This window comes from Pempheris klunzingeri, chromosome 16, assembly GCF_042242105.1.
Source record: "Pempheris klunzingeri isolate RE-2024b chromosome 16, fPemKlu1.hap1, whole genome shotgun sequence".
Taxonomy (NCBI): Eukaryota; Metazoa; Chordata; class Actinopteri; order Acropomatiformes; family Pempheridae; genus Pempheris; species Pempheris klunzingeri.
Window position 1 is genome coordinate 335,210 of NC_092027.1, and position 19,719 is coordinate 354,928.

Sequence of the window (19,719 nt, forward strand, 5' to 3'; positions counted from 1 at the left end):
GATGAACGAAGGTGAAATGTAACATTTTACAAACTGGAGCACTTAAACAGATTCTGATCAAATCGTACAAAAAGAAAACAAGGAGTCAAAACTTATTTCTCAGTGAACGTTTATTTTTTAATAAATAACAACTCAGTACCAGAAGTTCCACGTCTTCATCAGGACGTGAATCAGACACACAGTAGAAACAGTGTCCTCTACTCCTTCCTTCCTGTTCACCTCACCTACAGCTGACGGCTGAATCAGCGGCTTCAGTTACTGCTGCTGCTCTCGCCGACACACTTGTGGCTTTTGACCTGCGACTGCCACGTGAACCTTTTGTCACAGACGCTGCAGCTGAACTGTTTCTGTCCCGTGTGCACAGAGAAGTGGTACGTCAGGTTTGCCTTTTGAGAAAAGCTCTTATCGCACACTGGACAACTATATGGTTTCTCTCCTGTGTGGACTGTCATGTGTTTCTTCAGCCCCCCCTTCTGAGTGAAGCTTTTGTCACAATACAAGCAACTGAATGGTTTCTCCCCAGTGTGGATTCTCATGTGATTTACCAAAGCGCTTCGCACGGCAAAACTGGTGTCACAGAATGAGCAGCTGAAAGGTTTTTCTCCAGAGTGACATCTCATGTGACGGATTAGGTTGGGCCGCTGAGAAAACGTTTTCCCGCAAACAGAGCAACTATATGGTTTCTCTCCCGTGTGAAACCTCATGTGTCTCCGCAGACTGTCCTTACGGCCAAACTTCCTCCCACATTCACAGCAGATAAATGACTTTTTGGCAGCAGTGACATCACTCTCAGGGACTAAACCTGGCTGAGGTTCTCTGCTCACCTGACACTCATCATCGCTGACTTCAGTCTCAGGCTGAGAACAGTCTGAAGCTTTGTTCTCACTAACTGACTGAAAATAACTCTCTGGATCCAAGTTCCTGGCTGGTTCTGGTCCCCCACAGTCCTCTCCATCAGCTTCTGCTCCCATCTGTCCACTTGAGCAGCCGGCTACAGGTTCAGTTTGGCTTTGATGAAGCTGTGAGGACGAAGATTTCTCTTCATCATCCTCCTCCTTCATCTCCTCCAGCCCTCGAAGCTGCTCTCCCTCCTGACTGGTCCAGACTTCCTCCAGTTCCTCTTTAATGTGTGAGGGCTCTGGGTCCTCCTGATCCACACAGGGGCTCCGGTCCCGATGCTCAGGTGGAGCCTCCTCTAAATTCCCCAGCACCTGCTGGACGTCCGCAGGAAACGCTGAAACACAGAAACACGTGTTGTTGAGGCAAGTTAGATACGAAACATTTGATGTTAGCGATGCACATTTGCCAAGAAACACCACATTCATCACATGAGGTCTGGGGAGGCCCGCTACAGCTACACCCACATCATGTCCACATCCAACATCAGCTCCTGATCCATCAGCTCACTGAACAGGTTCTGCTCTCAGTCTCTAGTTTACAGTCTTCTTCAGCACAGCAGGACGTTCATGTAGTCAGTGATGGTCCATTTAGAGGAAGATACACCAGGAAGAGGGTCACTGACCAATCAGAGGAGGGTCCTGACTGATCCTGACCAATCAGAGGAGGGTCCTGACTGATCCTGACCAATCAGAGGAGGGTCCTGACTGAACCTGACCAATCAGAGGAGGGTCCTGACTGAACCTGACCAATCAGAGGAGGGTCCTGTCTGAACCTGACCAATCAGAGGAGGGTCCTGACTGAACCTGACCAATCAGAGGAGGGTCCTGACTGAACCTGACCAATCAGAGGAGGGTCCTGACTAGAACCACAGTTTACAGTCTCACTGTCTGTGCTGAGTAATCTATTACTCTGCGTTGAGCTGTGACTCTCCGTTGCTCAGGGGCTTTGAAGTCTGTGGACGGTGATCCGGTCTGGTCCCCGTCTCCTCAGTGTGGTGACTCTACAATCAACCCCCCAGGAAGGAACAGGAAGTTAGCACAGGGCTAACAGGAAGTTAGCCAACACGGCAGTCCTGGCAGCCCCCCCCCCCCTCAGTTTCAGTTTTTTAAACGTGAGCTTTAACGAGTTGAAGACGGTGTGACACCTGTGACAGGTAAATGGGTGGAACAGGTTTAATTAAAGTGTAGTTCAGCTTCAGAACGCGTCTGTGTTTCAGAAGCTCAGGGTTTATCTGGAGGAGTCCCTGAGCTGAGTGTGAATCAGCATTAGATCCTGATCGATCCTGTGTGGAGATCTGAAGCAGGAGCCACTGAGCCCCTGCAGAGAAGATGTGCTGCTGGAAGCAGCCTCCTTCAGAGGGCAGCAATAAAAAGAGCCAAAATAAAACTGCACCTGGCAGCACGTGACTGCTGTCGGAGAGACTCTTTGGTTTGCTGCAGGTGGAGCAGTGGAGACGCTGCAGGTGGAGCAGTGGAGACGCTGCAGGTGGAGCAGTGGAGACGCTGCAGGTGGAGCAGTGCAGCTGTCCTCCCTGTTACAGACCTGTAATTAGCACCATGTAACAGCACTGCAGTCACAGCGGCTACAGACCGATCATTAATTAGCACTTTACACTCGGCTTTCCTCGGCTTTCCTCGGCCTGCTGCCCCCCCCAGCAGCAGCAGCTAGCCGATGCTAGCTGCTGCTAGCAGGCTGCTTCAGCTAGCGCTAGCTTAGCAGTGAGCACGTTAGCAGCAGCAGACTGAAACACACCTGCTCTCCGCAGCTTCCTGTCAGGCACTAACTCCACCTCCAGCAGCTTCCGGTCCAGCTCCTCTTCATACTCGGTGATGGTTTTCTCCAAGTGTCCGAAGATCTCGTCCACAGCCGCAGTGAGCCGCTGGCTGACGAACAGCTTCAGACTGTGGAGCCTGGACATCTTCCTCTGGGGCTCGGGGGGGTCGGGACTGGTGCTCCGGTGTTGGTGGGATGAAGAGCCGCCTCTCGGATCAGCTGACCCGGAACGCGTGAGCAAATACACGCCATCGCTTCCGGATCGCCTTACAAAATAAAAGCCCCGTGGAGTTAAAATAAGCGGGCTGTGCTGAGTAAAGAGTCAAGTGGAGTAAAGAAACACGATGGGAATGTTTTAGAGTACTTGTTTCTCCTACAGAGGCTGAGACACCTTTCAGATGTTCTGACACGGTGACATGAGACCAGACGTGATGAAGACGTGATGAAGATCTGAGTGACATTAATGTTTCATTATTATTTCACACCAAATGTCACACAAGGACAAAGAAAACACTGATTTTGTTTCTTCACAGGACTGACAGGTTCACATGTTTCATGGCGTCTTATTATTATTGGCCTTAAAGGGCCACTCCACTGTTTCTACCCATGATCCTCTCTGTCCTCTGCTGGTGTGTGAGTGACTGGTAGGTAGTAAAAGTGTTGGAACTGGTCCAGTAGATCACCTCAGCCTTTATGTCGCTCTCTTCAAACACACCACACTGATATTACCATAATAACACAAGGAGTTCTGTTCTGTTTATATCAAGTGACCAATTGTTTAAATACCAAAAGTATGTTCACATTATTAGAAACTGATTATTATTTAGTGTCCTTCATATCTTCTGTCTGTTCTAAAGACTGTGGGATTAATGAAGTTTATCTTATTTGATCTTTTCTCTTGTGTGCTGATTAGTGAGTGAGTTACAACAAAACCTGTTTTTTATTTCATGGTGTATAATAAAACATTTTAAAAACGAGATAAAACACACTAGACTGCACCAAGCCAGCTTTAACAGTAATATTGGTACATAAAAACCACAGTTCTCATCTGAACAAATGATACCAGACCCAACTGGGCGTTATGTTCTAGTTGTGGGCCAGCTGCTCCAAACCCCCGTCATTCTGGTCTGTACGTAGCCCCAACTGGGACTGTCCTCGTTTTATGACTCGCACCACCTTAGTTTTGGAGGAGACCTTAACTTAGTAATTGACCCTTGACAAATCAAACCCAAAGAACCTGACTCCATCTAAAATGGCCCAAGCTCTTATCACACTCATGGATCAAACTGGCTGTGTGGATGCGTGGCGTTGTTGCCTCCATAGAGCAAAGGGATTTTCATTTTATTCTCAGGTTCACCAGACACACTCTTGTATTGATTATTATTTTTTAGATCAAATATTATTACCTACAATAGTCATCTCGGACCACGCCCCCTTCTGCTGGACTTGGATTTAATTCCAAAGTGTGAAAGACACTCAACTTGGCGACTAAACACTGGGTTGTTGTCTTCAAATACATTTTGCAAATTTATTTCTGATAAGATTTCTTTCTTTGTACAAACTAATAAATCTGAGTGTACCTCCCCTCTCTTTGATGGGAGCCAGGGTGCCGGGTGAGCAGACAGGGAAAGCAAAGACAACAAGAGTTACTTGAAGCAATTCGGCAAATAGACAGACAGCACTTCTCTTCTCCTGACATCATCCTTCGGACAGAGAGACTTAAGCTCCAAACTGAGTTTGGTATAATCTCCACAAATAAAGCAGAGTTCCTTTTGAGGCGCACAAAGAGCATGTATTAGGAACACGGTGACGGGGCCAGTCGGCTGCTGCCATCGACACTGAAACAGTAAGCTACATCCTGATTTGTTACTCACATTCACAAAAGCCCCTGAACCCTTGCTAGAGACTCCGTAGAGATCAATGATGTTTGTGCCCAGTATTATACTAATCTTTACAAAGCCGACAAAACTTCCATGAACAAATTCTTAGATAACTTAAATTTCCCTACAATTGACTTTGTGACTAAAGATAAACTTGACGCTCCACTCTGTCTACAAGAAGTCACTGCTAGCCTCAGATTAATGCAGAATGACTTCCCAGTTGACTTTTTAAAGACATTGTCTGATCTACTTGCTGCCCTTTTGTTGGACATGTTCAGTGACTCTTTGGAGAGTGGCTGCCTTCCTCCATCTTTAACCCGAGCTTCAATTTCACTCGTTCCAAAACCCAATAAAAACCCATCAGCCTGCTCAACTCTCACGTAAAGTTGTTAGCTAAGATTCTTGCTGACCTGCCAAACATCATTTCCAGCCACCAAACTGCACAGCAAATCTCGAGTGAAAAATCTGGTAGTTAACCAAAAAAGAGTGAAAGAGTTTATTCTTTACCTCTAACTCAGTTTGTGTTGAGGGATACTAATTGTCAGAGTAATATTTTAGAGATCGTTCAGTGGGTGTATTCTAACTAGAGATGGGATTTATGGCTCTTTGAAGGGAGCCGTTCCTTTCAAAGAGCCGTTCAAACGACTGACTCGTTGTTATATTTACTTCTTTATTTATTCGAAGTCAACCAGGGGTAACTTGTTTTCATCAAGGAAACAATCTCTGGTAGCAGTTGTAAAATAAGATTTGGTTCAGAATAATTCAAACTTATACATATCTATTCTGAAATATTGATTATAATTTCATTTGGCTTGTGTTTTCAGTGGAATCGTTCCATAAGATGGTGCCGTACCAACATGCTCTGACAGTGAGATCACTGTTTTGAATTTTCCCCTCACCTAAAAAACTTTGTGGCTCAATAAAACTACGCAGGCTGCAGATAACTTCCATGCAAAATAACTTTAGTGTGAAATTTTCCACACATGAACATTTTAACAATACAGAAAAAATATGAAAATAATAAATAAGTATATATATATATATATATATATAAATAATATAAATAAAATAAATAAAACTAGAATAGAAATGAGGACATGATACAAATGTGAATGCATAATTGTACTAAACTACCTGGTGTGTGTTCACCTGAACTACTTTACAAACAGGAACTCAGCTCCTTGACTCGAATCCACATCAGAACAATGGAAACAATAACAAATAACTTTTCTTCAGTCGTTAATATCTCCTGCTCCCTGAATGTAAATGTCTTCAGTCCAGTCGGGTGGCGCTCACTAATATCTCCTCCCTGATGCTGCACATCTGTAGCTGCGTTCACATGAAGGCAGCGTGGACAGCTCAGACTCGTGGGGCACACAGGTGACACGTGAAGGCAGCGTGGACAGCTCAGACTCGTGGGGCACACAGGTGACACGTGAAGGCAGCGCAGGCAATTTGCAGATAAGAACGACTCGCAACTGCGAATCGGTTCTCATCGTTCACTTTAAAGAGCCGTTCAAAAGACTCGACTCGTTCGCGAACGTCACATCTCTAATTTTAACTCCTCTCCTGGAGTTCTTTTTGTTGTTCCGTGACTTCACGCTGTAACTGAGGGAAGATTGAGCCTAGTTTTCACTTCTCCAACCTTATTCTAAAATGTTCGGTTGGGACAGCTTACACAGCATTTTTGCTGAAGTTGGTACATTTGCTGCCTTTGGACTTTGACGTTTTGCTGCTCTGCTGTAAAGAAGATAAAGTTTAGGCAGCCATGTTTTCTGTTGAACCTTTTAGAACAATACCTTTTCCCTGTCCTACACTGGTGGTGAGGACACGGAGATTCAGTAGCTAAAGGAGAGTTAATCAGGTAACACTAATGCTAACGTTAGTGCTAGCTTGATGAGCTAACGCTACAATTGAATAAAATAACTTTGGATTGTGACTTTATTTAACAATCCAAACATATGTATCTGCTGATAAAGTGTTTTTCAGTGGACCAGAGGAGAGTCAGGTTCATCAGGATGCTGGCTGTACACCGTGGAGCTCTGGCAGTGTTTGGCACTAGCATAAGTAACCGCTAACCTACATTAGCCTGCAGCTGTCACAGTGATTCATGAAAACCAGTGGTTAAAATTATTGTACACTTAACAGTTAAACATTATTATTGTCAATCCTTTTAATGTTAGATGGCCAAGACACTGATAAAGGTACAACGAGGTTTATAAAAGGACACAGTTATCCTTAGGAATTCTGTTTTTCCTTTTGCAGTTAGTAAAGCAACAAAGGACTTCCATGTCCTTGGGATTGTGTCACGGTTTGAAGGAGCCATACTCAAACATGGGATGTGTACGTTTGCACTGCAGTCTGTGTAAAATAATGACGGCTGCTGATTCCTTATCTTTTGCGTATAAGCACTAAAACCATCATACATGTGCATAATATTGTTTCCAACACGCAGCGGTTTGTTTTTTTCCTTTTACCTGGGATCACTTCTATGACAGTCAGAGCAACAAAGGCTTTCTTGAGTGGCGTGTAAAGACGTCAGTCCAGAACAGCGTCTCCATCCCTGAAGAAAGTCGTGCTTAAAGGAGGTCCTACATCCTCAAGAACCACCGTAGTTACCACAGGTGACCAGCAAACAGGAGGTGACTGTATGGAAGCCATATCTCTTCTCCACCACACAGCACACCGTCATCTAGTCTTCCAGAAAATGAGAGAAACCTTCCAGTACCGTCAGCAAACTCTGCACGATCCACAGCACTCGGCTGATGTACTACAAATGTTTCCTCGCTTCTTGGACACTAAAGGACTGGTAGGTATTAAAAATGAATTTGTAAAAGTTGTATGAAAATATTAGTTTGCATTAGGTGGCTGAAATAGTTATCCTTTCCTTTTTAATTAGATTTTGTAAGACTTCTCCCTGATGTTTGGAGAAGAGGCTGCATCAACCACTGTTAAAGATCCAGGAGGCCAAGAACCTAAAGGAGACCTCACTTCTTAACCCTCGGGGCCCCGACACTCTTTAAAGAGTGTAATAAAAATGGTTTTTTTTTACTTTCACCGCATCAGATCTTTTCAACAACTTCAGACCATCCATAGATATAAAGTTTGTAATTATTTATTCAGATTTTTTATGTTTTTATGCCCTTTTTGTCATGAGAACTCCTCATTTTTTCAGTGTTAAAAACAGTAAATATGCTTTTTTTCCAAAAATAAGGTGCAAAGAGGAATATTTGGGATGAAGTTATTACAGCCTTGACTAGGTCAATAATTGATAACAATGATTTTGATGCATTATTGTTTTTGGAACAATGAACGTTTATTGAACAAACTCCCACAAAACACTTACACTTACAAACATGAATGACACACTGCCTCCAGACCCTCCTGCGCTGCGAGCACTAAGCACATTGCTTTCGCTTTCTAGAGGGCCCAGGCTGTGGTTCCTCCTCCTCCTCCTCCTCCTCCTCCTCCTGCCCGTGGACCTGGCTTGGGGCTTTTAGGACCAGGCTGGCTGCAAATGGCCCCCTAGGCAGACACTTCCTTGTAGCCATGGCCGAGGTGACCAGCGCTCTCCTGACCTGCTCCAAAAACAGACGCCGCCGGTAGTTTCTGGTGCTGTTCCAGCCGGGATCCACGGCAGTGAACAGGATGTATGCATACATCCAGCATGTGACAGAAGAGGCACATGGGCCACCTCCACGTCTGTCGTCGGCAGGAGTATGTGCCACAAACCTGCAGAAAGGAAAAGAAATGATCAGATGACATGAATCCATTTATTCACATCCTTCTTAGATACAAAAATAGAGAATAAAATTAAATAAATTGTCTTTGGCTATATCAGACAATCGTACATAATGAGTCACAGTAAATCAATGTCCAGGATGATCTGGGGCTTCTTCTTGCCAGATCCCCGGACCTCTGGCTCTCTGTGTCGTGTGCTGAGGAGCAGAACGTTCTTTCCCTTCTTCTGGACATACGACACGACGGTTTTGTTGTGGCTGAATCCGAACACGGAGGACAGCACCTCTCTGCCTTTGACACTGAGCAGCTGGGGGGGGCTCAGGTTTGTTAACTCTCAGTGTCCCTACCAGTGCCATCCTCCACTTCTGCAACTCCTCTGCCAGAGGAAAAGATGTAAAAAAAGTGTCCGTGGTGACTGTGTGGCCCTCGAGTTCATCGGTGAGCTGCAGCACCACCCGTGTGCCAGACTTCCCTGTGTGTACCTGGAGCCTCCACATGTAAGAGGTCTGCACATCGCAGAGCCCAAATCTTCAGCCCATATTATACTGCTTGAATGAGCAGCGGCCCCTAAAAGGGACCAGCTGCTCGTCGACACAAATGTCTCTCCCTGGGTTAAAAAGCTTCTGAAGGCGGGTGCTTCATTTGCTCCACAGATCCATGACTGGAGCCAAGTTCTCTCTCCTGTGGCGCTCTGGCCTTGACAGTCGGTCATCAGATCTCAGGGCCAGATTGATTTGTAAGAATCTCTTTTGTGACATGGATGCTGCTCAGTCTCACTGGTCCACAGACATTTGGTGGACTCATGCTGTGACCTGAACATGCCTGCCAGGATGAGCAGCCCCAGGTAGGCCCTCAGTTCCTCCTCACTCACGTCTTTCCATTGTTTCACAGACCTCCTCCCCTGCACGTTGGTGAAATGCAGGATTAGCTGCAGGATTTCCTCCGTAAAAAACAGGTCAAACGCTCTCAGGGCTGCTGATCCTGGCAGTGGCAAAGTGGGTCGGCTGAATTCTGCCCTGATGAACATCCATTTGGTATCAAGATGCTAAGAAATATGGTATTGATGAAATATTGAAACCTTTAATAAGGGACTTGAAAATACTTGAAGCTGATGGGGTTCCTGTTCCATTTGCTGAACAACCTATATATGGTATGCTTGCACAAATTACAGGAGATAACTTAGGAATGCATACCATCCTTGGATTCTTGGAGTCATTTAGTGCAAATTGTTTCTGTCAATTTTGCTTGATTGACAAATGTTCAGCACAGTTTTCTCAGAGGATGACCCAAGCTTGACTTTAAGGTCACCTGATTTGAATGAACAACACTATGCCAGTTTGGTAGATGATCCAACATTAACTTCTTCTTTTGGCATCAAGAGAAAAAGCATACTTAATACTTTGCAGTATTTCAATACTGCTGAGAACTATGCTGTTGACATCATGCATGACATTTTGGAAGGAGTTGGTCAATATAATAAAGAGGTCAGACTTCTTTTTGAATATTTGATTGAAGATTTTACCTCTAGAGAAAGCTTGTTAAACAGGATATATGCTTTTAACTATGGCTATTTGGAAAGTAAAAACAAGCCAACACATCTGAACATTGACTGTGGAGGACATGGAATAGGACTAAACGCTTCACAGACGCTGTGTCTACTCACAAACATACCTTTGATATTTGGCGACCTGTTATCTGTTATCACTGAGGGAATGACCATATATTTAAAGCACCTTATTGTTGAACATCATCAACTCTTCAAAGAGTTGTACCATCAAAAAACTTGCTTCCAAAACATCATTTCATGGTGCACTACCCAAGATGCATCAGAAAGATCGGACCACTCACTCATATATGGACCATGAGGTTTGAAGCAAAACACACATTTTTTAAAGATTGTGTGAAGAACTTCAAAAATTTGACTGTATCACTTCCAAATAAAGACCAGTTTGCAGTGGCCACTGGGAATGCTTGGCTTCAAAATCAGTCGAATCTGGTCCAGTCAAAATGTGTTTACTTAAAACACTAGAATTTACAGAAGATGTAAAAGCATATCTTCATGTTGATGCACGAGCTGCTGTCAACCTCACAAAGTATCGTGTTGGACTCTTTGTTTGCACAGGCACTGAGGAAAACTCACCATTTTTCAGCAAAATAGCCTCAATCATTTTCACAATAACCAAGTTGTTTTTGTTTTGATTGAGCATGAAACTTTTTTTCATGCTTTTCAAGTGAGTGAACACATGCCTAGGAAGATACTGGTTATAGAAAGGGAGCAGTTAACACATTTCAAGTGTTTTGATGCCCAAATGTCATATGGATGTGATTCCCAATTTTATGTTGTGTCAGAAAATTGTATTATCTGATTTATCAGAATGGAATCCATGTGAACCTGCTTTATGTGCTTCAGCAGGAGTAAAATCACTGGTTTACCTCATGTTAAACACTGCTGTTATGTGTTTATTGTTCTGACGACAAAATGTAATTCATTGTGTATGTTATTGACTGTTTTATACAACTTGAGCTGCACTGTTGTGACCTTGAAGGTGGTTTAAATGTAAAATAAAAACTGTGTTGCAAACAGTACGTTACACAGCAGTAATTTTTCCATAATAATAATAATAATAATATATGAGTAATGTAGAATTGTTAACTCTAAAAAAGGGTTGAATTAAATACATTTTAAGTGTTCCTCCTAACACTGGTAATGAGTTAATATTTAAATTAACTCAGTTTTAGTGTTACATATACTCTATATCAGATTAGAACTTTAACACCTGAGGAGCAAAATTTTAACTCAGAAAAAGGGGTTCAAGATCAGCTAAAAAAAAATAGTTATTCTTACTCAGCTCTGGAGTGTATGTGTTGGTCACGCATGTACACTAAAACTGAGTTGTTTCTGACTCAGGGAGTTTATTCCAAAAGCCAAAATTTGCAGTGTGGTTTCATAAGGGGCAGACAGTTATCCTCTATATTCGTCGACTGCTCAGTGTAATACTGTCTGACTCTGGCACACCAGAAGCTGAAACGATGGGCTCAATGGATGCAGAAAAGGCTTTTGACCGGGTGGAGTGGGATTATTTATTTTCAGTTCTCAGCAGATTCGGTTTTGGTCCAAGATACATTTCATGGATCCAACTGTTATATGATGCTCCTATTGCCAGTGTGCCTACATCCTTTCCTTCATCACGTGGCTGCTGCCCATTATCGCCTCTGTTATTTGCGGTTGCTATCGAACCGTTGTCCATAGCCCTTAAGAGTTTGCCGCTTTTCACCGGTATCTGCAGAAATGAGACTGAGCACAGGGTCTCGCTTTATGCCGATGACCTTCTTCTCTACATAACAAACCCTACCGCCTGCATCAACGGGTTATAAACTTAACATTAGTAAGAGTGAATGTTTCTCTCTCAATTGTGCCGCAAGACAGATCCCAGCCCATATGTTACCTTTTCACCTTGCCTCTTCCAGCCTTCAATATCTAGGCTTTAATATTCTGCACAATTTCCCCTCACTCTATAAACACAACATTATGAAGCTGGTCAAAGAAATGAAATCAGATCTCCAACGTTGGAATGCTCTCCCTCTGTCCCTCTTGGGAAGAATTAACACAATTAAAATGAATGTGGTTCCGAGATTTTTATTCCTTTTTCAATGTCTACCTATATTTCTCCCTAAATCATTTTTTTAAAAACTGGATAGAATAATTTCATCTTTTGTTTGGGCAGGAAAGACTCCAAGGGCAAAATATTCTGTTGTACAAAGAGCCAAAGAAGATGGTGATGTTGCGCTTCCTAATTTTATGGCATATTATTGGGCAGCCAATATTCAAAAAACCTACACTTGGTACAACTCCCCCAACACAGACTGGTGTCAAACGGAGGCTCACTCATGTGGTTCTGTCTCCTTATCAGCTTTGATCTGCGCCCCTTTGAACTCATATCCTTCCAAATACACTTCTAACCCAATTGTTGTATCTACTGTAAAGATTTGGAGACTGATTCTGATTCTATTTCTTCACTAATGCCCATCTGTGACAACTAGTTATTTCCTCCTTCAACCCTTGATCCAATTTTCTCTCAGTGGAAGGACAAAGGTTTGGTTTGTTTTAAACAATTCTTTGTTGACAAAGTCTTTACTTCTTTTGAAATTCTTAAGACTAAATTTGATCTTCCACAATCACATTTATTTAGATATTTGCAAATTCGCAGTTTTGCTCACCATAACTTTCCTCACTTTCCCCATCAGCCACCTGACTCTCTCACCAAAACAATTCTATCTAATCCTGCAGCCTGTGGATTCATTTCAACTGTGGTAAAGTTAATTATAACATCATCATCTCCTTTAGCAGTTAGGAATACCTGGGAAAAAGAGCTTGGTATTACCTTTTCGGCAGATTGGTGGCAGAGGGCTCTCAGTGGCACTTCTCCTTGTGCTAGTCTGACACTGATACACTTTAAGGTTTTGCATAGGACACATCTTTCAAAAGTAAAACTTAACAAACTGTTTAACACAAGTGATATGTGTGACAGATGTTCCCTCTCACCTGCTAATCACACACATGTTCTTCTCTTGTCCAAAACTGGGTTTATTTCGGTCCTCTTTCTATGGTACAATATCAAAGGTGTTTGGTCGACCTGTGGTTCTCAGCCCCCTAATCTCTACTTTTGGTGTTCCTGAGAAATTTGCTTGCTTTTCTGCTAGGGAGAGAGATATTATTGCTTTTGCCTCACTTGTGGCCTGCAGGCGCATTTGACTTCATTGGAAGGATCGTAAACCTCCATCTTGTAATTCTTGGCTAAAAGACCTTATGTCCTTCCTTTATTTAGAAAAGATTAAGTACAGCATTAGAGGTTGTGCTGATGTTTTTGACAAGACTTGGGGTCCTGTTCTGTCCTCCATTCATTCTGTTCCTTCTTTGGAAGACTAAAATTATTTATCTGACTATTTCATAGAGCAAATTAGTCAATTTGATGTTGATCGATTATGCAGCCCTTTGTGTAACACACTGTTTTTTTTCCTTTGTTTGTTTCTTTTCTTTACTACTTTTGATATTGTCATTGTCATTTAGGGTATTTGGGGTGTGTGATGTGTTGTGTTATTATACAAATATATAAATGGGTTACATGTAGGCTACTGTACAAAAGATGTGTGTGATGCAGATATCCCAACAAAAAACAAACGAGATAAAAAAGACTGAGATGCCTTTTTTAAATAAAGTTTAAGACACGTCAGGAACCAAATGAGTCAGCGGCACCGAGACACCAGCTGCCGTTAAACCTCGAAGAAGAAGCAGAAGAAGAAACAACCCGGAAGTGCTGAGCTGCGGTGTGATGGAGCAGCTGGTGATGGAGCAGCTGGTGATGGAGCCCCGCAGCTGAGCAGACAGAGAGTGTGGGACATGAAGAGCAGTGAGCAGCAGAGCCTCCGAGGGTCCGGATAAACCTCTGAGTGGACTTTGTGCTCTTCACCTCTTTCCTCCATCTTTCTCCTCTGACTCATCTCCGCACAAAGCTACGGAAGTTAGCTTAGCATGCTAGCCGGAAGCGGGCCGCGAGCGACCGTGTGACGGAGAGCGTGAGCAGGAAGAGCCGCCGTGACCGTGTGAACATGTGTAAAGTCCAGATGCTGAGAGCGCTGCTGAAGCAGAGACTGAGTGCTGCTGCTGAAGAGATATTTGGGCTGTTTGAAAGAACCATAGCAGAGTACGAGGAGGAGCTCTGTCGGTCACAGGAGGAGAACGAGCGGCAGCGGAGACTCCTGGACGCTGTTCTCAGCCCCCAGCTTCGGCTGCACAGAGCAGGTCTGTTCCTGGGGGGGGGGGGGGGGGGGGGGGGGGGGGGGGGGGGGGCTTTGGGTGTCACATGAGACCTTCAGGTGTTTCTCAGATGAACTGATATATTTTAGGGGTCAAACTTATTTGGACTTGAGTTCAGCTTTGTGCTCAGACTGTCCCAGCTGGTCTTCTTATCTTCACACACTGATCTAATGAACGTTGGGCTCAGTTTCTCTTTCTGACCTTTGACCCCTGAAACTAAAGCAGGTTTTCCTGTGAATTTCAACATCATATATTTTCTATTCTAGTTTTAAGAACAGTTCAAATGTCATCATATTTGAACTCTTGTTCTTGAAACTAAAGGTATTAAAGGTGCAGTCAGTCAGACTGAGAAGACATTTTAACAGTCGACTCAAACATGAAATCTCAACGCGTGTTTCTGTGTTCCAGTGCTTCCTGCAGACGTCCAGCAGCCGGCGGGGGCCGAAGAACAGGTTCCCTGTGAGCGGCAGGACCCCCCAGAGCCCCCCCACATTAAAGAGGAGCAGGAGGAGGTCTGGACCAGTCGGCAGGGAGAGCAGCTTCAAGGGCCGGAGGAGGCTCATATCACCGAGTTCCCACTGACTCCTGTCCCTGTGAAGAGTGAAGATGATGAAGAGGAAGCTCAGTCCTCACAGCTTCATCACAGACACACTGAACACATGGAGACAGAAGCTGATGGAGAGGACTGTGGAGGACCAGGACCAGACAGGAACCCACATCCACGTGGACCCTTAGAGGCCGAGGACCAGACTGAAGACTCCTCAGAGACCGAGACTGAGGACAGTGAGGACTGGGAGGAGACCAGAGAAGCTCAGTCTGGGTCAAAGTCTCACAATAACAAAGGAAGTTGTAGGAAACGTCTTATTGGCGACAAACTGTTGAGCTGCTCTGAGTGTGGTAAAATATTTGCTAACAAGACAAACCTGAAGATACATATGAACATTCACACAAGAGAAAAGTCCTTCAGCTGTTTAGTTTGCGGTAAAATATTTGCACAAGGAGGAAATCTGAGAGAACACATGTCCGTCCACAGAGAAGAGAAACCTTACAGCTGCAGCGTCTGCGAGCAAAGGTTCAGTACGTTGACACGTCTCAGGACCCACCAGCGTGCTTGTCGTCTGCCCCCTCGGCTTCAGCAGAGACAGACTGACAAACACATGGAGACAGAAGCTGATGGAGAGGACTGTGGAGGACCAGGACCAGACAGGAACCCACATCCACGTGGATCCTTAGAGGCAGAGGACCAGACTGAAAACTCCTCTGAGGACAGTGTTGAGGACTGGGAGGAGACCAGAGAACCTCAGTCTGGGTCAAAGTCCCTGAAAAACACCAAAGTGAGGAGACGTTACACCGGCAAGAAACCATTTGTCTGCTCTGAATGTGGGAGAAGATTTAAGCAAAACTCAAACCTGAAGGTACACATGAGAATTCACACAGGAGAGAAACCTTTCGTCTGCTCCATTTGTAGTAAAAGATTTGACCAGAAGGCAAACCTGATCCGTCACATGATATGTCACACACGAGATAAACTTTTCAGCTGCTTGCTTTGTCAGAAGTCTTATTCACGGTACGAGTGTCTGCAGCTGCACATGAGGACACACACGGGGGAGAAACCGTTCAACTGCAGCGCCTGTCACAGAAGGTTTGCTTGGGTTTCTCAGTTCAAAAGACACAAGTGTGTCAGTGAGTCCTCACGGCTTCAGGAGGTCTGGACCAGTCAGGAGGGAGAGCAGCGGCGCGAGGAGAAACCAGAACCAGCCAGGAAGTCAGATCCAGAGAGACAATTAGAAGCAGATGCAGAAGACAAGACTGGAGATGGGGAGGAGAGCAGAGAGCCTCCGGCAGGCTTAAACACCGACCAGGCACCGCTGAGCTGCTCAGTTTGTGGTAAAATATCAAGCACCAAGGCCGATCTGAAGAGACACGTGAGGGTTCACACAGGGGAGAAACCCTTCAGCTGCTCACTCTGCGGGAAACGATTTGCACATGCAGGAAATGTGAGACAACACATGGTGATCCACACGGGGGAGAAAAGGTTCAGCTGCAGCGTTTGTGACAGAAGATTCACTTGGCATCTGCAACTAAAAAAACACAAGTGTGCCGGGAAATCTCTCTGACTGTGTGAGGAGGACCAGAACCAGCCGGGAGCTCAGGTCCAGGTAGCCTAGAGTCACCTGGACTGACTCTGGATCACTGGACAGCCACACCGACGTCACCCTGATGATCCTGACAACTTACATTCAGGAGAAATTTACTGGAGAATCCACACGAGGGGAAAACAGACGTTCGCTAATTTGTCAGGTAGAAGGTTAATTAGCGGTCAGTTAGCAGGTTAATTAGCGGTCAGTTAGCAGGTTAATTAGCGGTCAGTTAGCAGGTTAATTAGCGGTCAGTACACAGTAAAAAGTCCAGTGTTGAATGAAGTCCCACAGAGTTGATTTCAACACTCCTTCAGGGTTTATAGGTCCACTCTCTTTAACCAGAGTTAAATTAACACTAAGGGATAAGACAACACTGCTTCACTGTCAGACTATCTTGGTTACAATTATTTGTAAGAATAAATTCCATAAAACAAAATACTATTAATATATTACTATCAAAATACTAATAATATTTCCAACAATGGCATTTATTTTTCCTGTTCACTGTCCATTAAAACACCGTGAATGCAGGTAAAATGTACAATTTCTCATCTGAAACACAGAATATCAAATAGTTTGTGAACTTTTAGCTCAGACATTTTCAATATACATCTTTCTTCAGTATGTAAAACTCTGAATGCTCTGAAGAGACAACGCTGTTGTGAATTGGTGCTATGTGAATAAAGATTGATTGATTGATTGATTGATTGATTGATTGAAGAGCTGGTTTGTCAACAAAATAATCTGATCTTCAACCAAAAGTGCATCACTTACTGTATCTTCACGTCACATCATCACTGAAAAGACTGACACGTCTTCTTCCCTGCAAACAACAAGTCCAGCTTTACACTCTACACCATCAACTTTAACCCGACTAGCTGAGAAAACCTCTTTTGACAGGATCATTTCATTATTGACCACATTCTCATCTCTGAGTGAAAAAGATTTCACACTCACTTAGTTTGAGGGCGACTGTGTCCCAGTGACAGGCGATGATTCGGTTCGGTTTTTAAATGTTTTCAATAATCTTTAAACAGCTTGTGCTTGGCTTCGAACCTCACCGACCACAAATATAAAAAGGGGCCGATAATGAATGATGAAGTGATGCGTGGGTTGTGGTGCTTTAAATATATTGTCAAACCTTCAGTGAGAAAAACCAAAGTAACAACGTCAGTTTTGGTTTCCTGCAGGAAGAACGTCAGAGTAGAATCACCCAGAACCTTCTCCATAATCCAAACAATTAGTCCTGTGCTGAAATAAAGTTTTGTGTGAGATATCCACACAGCAGTTTGACCTCGCACTGAGCGACCCCCCCAAGAAGATCATGCATAATATCAAATGAGTAATTATTACAAACATGGAAATACTAATAGAATTCTTTTTCAAACATACAGTGTCTTCAGCTGTCAGTTTTCCTGGAGATGCTTTTCAAACATCTTTTCCACGAAGGATCACTTTTGGATCATCCTCACTGAATACAGGTTGACAATCATCTTCCTCACTCAGACAAAGGCGGCAGAACTGACGGCTACCGAGTGACTCGTTAAAACCAAGAAGTGTGTGCACCCCCAGATCGTATCATATACAGGCCCATCAGAAAAACAAGACTTGGACCCTGGCTGTCAGTGTTCAGACATCATTTACCAGTGGTTCAAGTAGAACATCCAAACTGACCTGAATGTAGGGGGCAGGTTTCTTATAACAAAATACAGGCAACCAATGTTACGGATTCCACGCTTGGAGCCGGGGGGGGGGGGGGGGGGGGGGGGGGGGGGGGGGGAGTTCACACAAAAAACCAAAGAAAACCAAAATAAAAAAAGAGAAGGCACGACGGCAGCCACGCTCACCGGCGCCATCTTGTGATCTGCTCAGGAGAAACCACACGAGTGTCTCCACCACAGAAGTCAGACCGGAGCTGAAGGGACACTGTTTTTAGATTTATACACAACGATAACAGGTTTGATGAACTTTACAGACCATCTGTGTGTAGAGATCCTGAATCCTTCTGGATTCATGGACAACCCTCTTCCTCATGAAGATGAAGATGAGGATGAGGATGAGGATGATGAAGATGAAGATGAAGATGAAGATGAAGATGAAGATGATGATGAAGATGAGGATGAGGATGATGATGAGGATGATGATGATGAAGATGAGGATGAGGATGAGGATGATGAAGAGGATGAGGATGATGATGAAGATGAAGATGAAGATGAAGATGAGGATGATGATGATGATGATGATGATGAAGATGAGGTTGTCTGTCAGTAGGAGGAGCTGCTGTCGTCAGCCTCACTCCTTCATAAAGGCTGATGAGGCGGCGGCGCTGCTGCTGCTGTCAGATCAGTTTAAGGAGACGTAGCGTCGCCGTGCAGCCGAGAGGCCTCGGGGCCGATCTTCCTCTCCGGGGGTCTAATCAGGGAGGACTGATCGATCGGGGGAATCTGGTGTCTCTGTTTCTGCTCTGTGGGAAATATTTTTAGATCAGAGCCTCTGACAGGAAGTCCAGTCACCTCAGAGCGAGACGAGGACGCTTTACCTGAAGTCAGAAGACGAGCAGCAGGGAGCCTGCTGCACCAGACCTCAGAGCAAATCTGAGAGTTTTTACAGTGAAAACATGGTCTGTAAGGTAAACTGAAGGATGAAGACCCCCCCCCCCTCCTGAGGCTGGATAAACAGCTGCAGCCTCTCTAGGATCAGCTGGAAACTTCATCGTCACAGAGCCGAAAACAGGCTGGTTTTCTTTCTGCAGATTCCTGATTCTCAGATTAAACTAAGAATCTAAAGGAGTTAAACTGAGTTAAACTTCTGCAGCAGGAAAATGACTCTTTACTACTTTTGACTGTACTGGAGTTCTTTCAGAGCACTCGGAGTATCGTAGTGCTTCTGCTGTGACTGTGGACGGTCTGGCCGCCTGCTGCTGGACCACAAGACAAACTGCTTCTGCTACTAAACCACTTTAACCCAATGAAAACAGGCGGCCTCTGGATGACGACGCCAACTAGACTAAAGATGATGGTGTCGTATGAAACCGGACGGCCTCGGGCACTCATCGGCACCGACCGTCTCTAAAGTAAACTTGAAAAAGCAGAACTGTAAAAATCTGCCTGGAGACGTTACCAGCAGGCGGTGGAGTCCCAACACGAGTTCATGTCCTGTTTTGTTCAGGCTAAACGCTGGTTTGCTCCTGACAGACTGAACTGAGGGCAGACCAATGATGAGGCGTCGGGGCCGAGCAGCTTTATGAAGAATCTTTATTTAACAAAAATAAATGAATCTGATGGACGGACACTGAAACTCTAAAACAAAGACACGAACATGCAGCGAGACGGTCAGGTGGTGAGACAGGTGTGTGTGTGTGTTCCTGTACTTGTATCTTTGTGAGGACACTAGGTTTGGTCCTCACTTCTTCAAGGAGCCGTGTGAAGGTTTTCAGTTTTAGGGTTTAGCTTCAGAGCGACATCATGTC

General features: G+C 44.4%; 2 protein-coding genes and 1 pseudogene across 2 annotated transcripts; 1 reads left to right on the forward strand and 2 right to left on the reverse strand.

Moving 5' to 3' along the window:
- Positions 1-92: 92 nt before the first annotated feature.
- On the reverse strand, positions 93-7,245 carry LOC139215738 (zinc finger protein 79-like). The gene is made up of 3 exons (XM_070846781.1): positions 7,173-7,245; positions 2,653-2,892; positions 93-1,234 (listed from the first exon to the last, which is right to left on the reverse strand). Exons 1-3 carry the CDS (start codon positions 7,243-7,245, stop codon positions 252-254), a joined length of 1,296 nt encoding a protein of 431 aa, XP_070702882.1. The 3' UTR covers positions 93-251.
- A 706-nt stretch (positions 7,246-7,951) lies between these two features.
- LOC139215739 (piggyBac transposable element-derived protein 4-like) lies at positions 7,952-9,325 on the reverse strand (annotated as a pseudogene).
- Positions 9,326-13,735: 4,410 nt separating this feature from the next.
- LOC139215056 (zinc finger protein ZFP2-like) lies at positions 13,736-16,607 on the forward strand. The gene is made up of 2 exons (XM_070845881.1): positions 13,736-14,094; positions 14,518-16,607. The coding sequence occupies exons 1-2, from the start codon at positions 13,902-13,904 to the stop codon at positions 16,224-16,226; spliced, it is 1,902 nt and encodes a 633-aa protein (XP_070701982.1). The 5' UTR covers positions 13,736-13,901; the 3' UTR covers positions 16,227-16,607.
- The last annotated feature ends 3,112 nt before the right edge of the window (positions 16,608-19,719 follow it).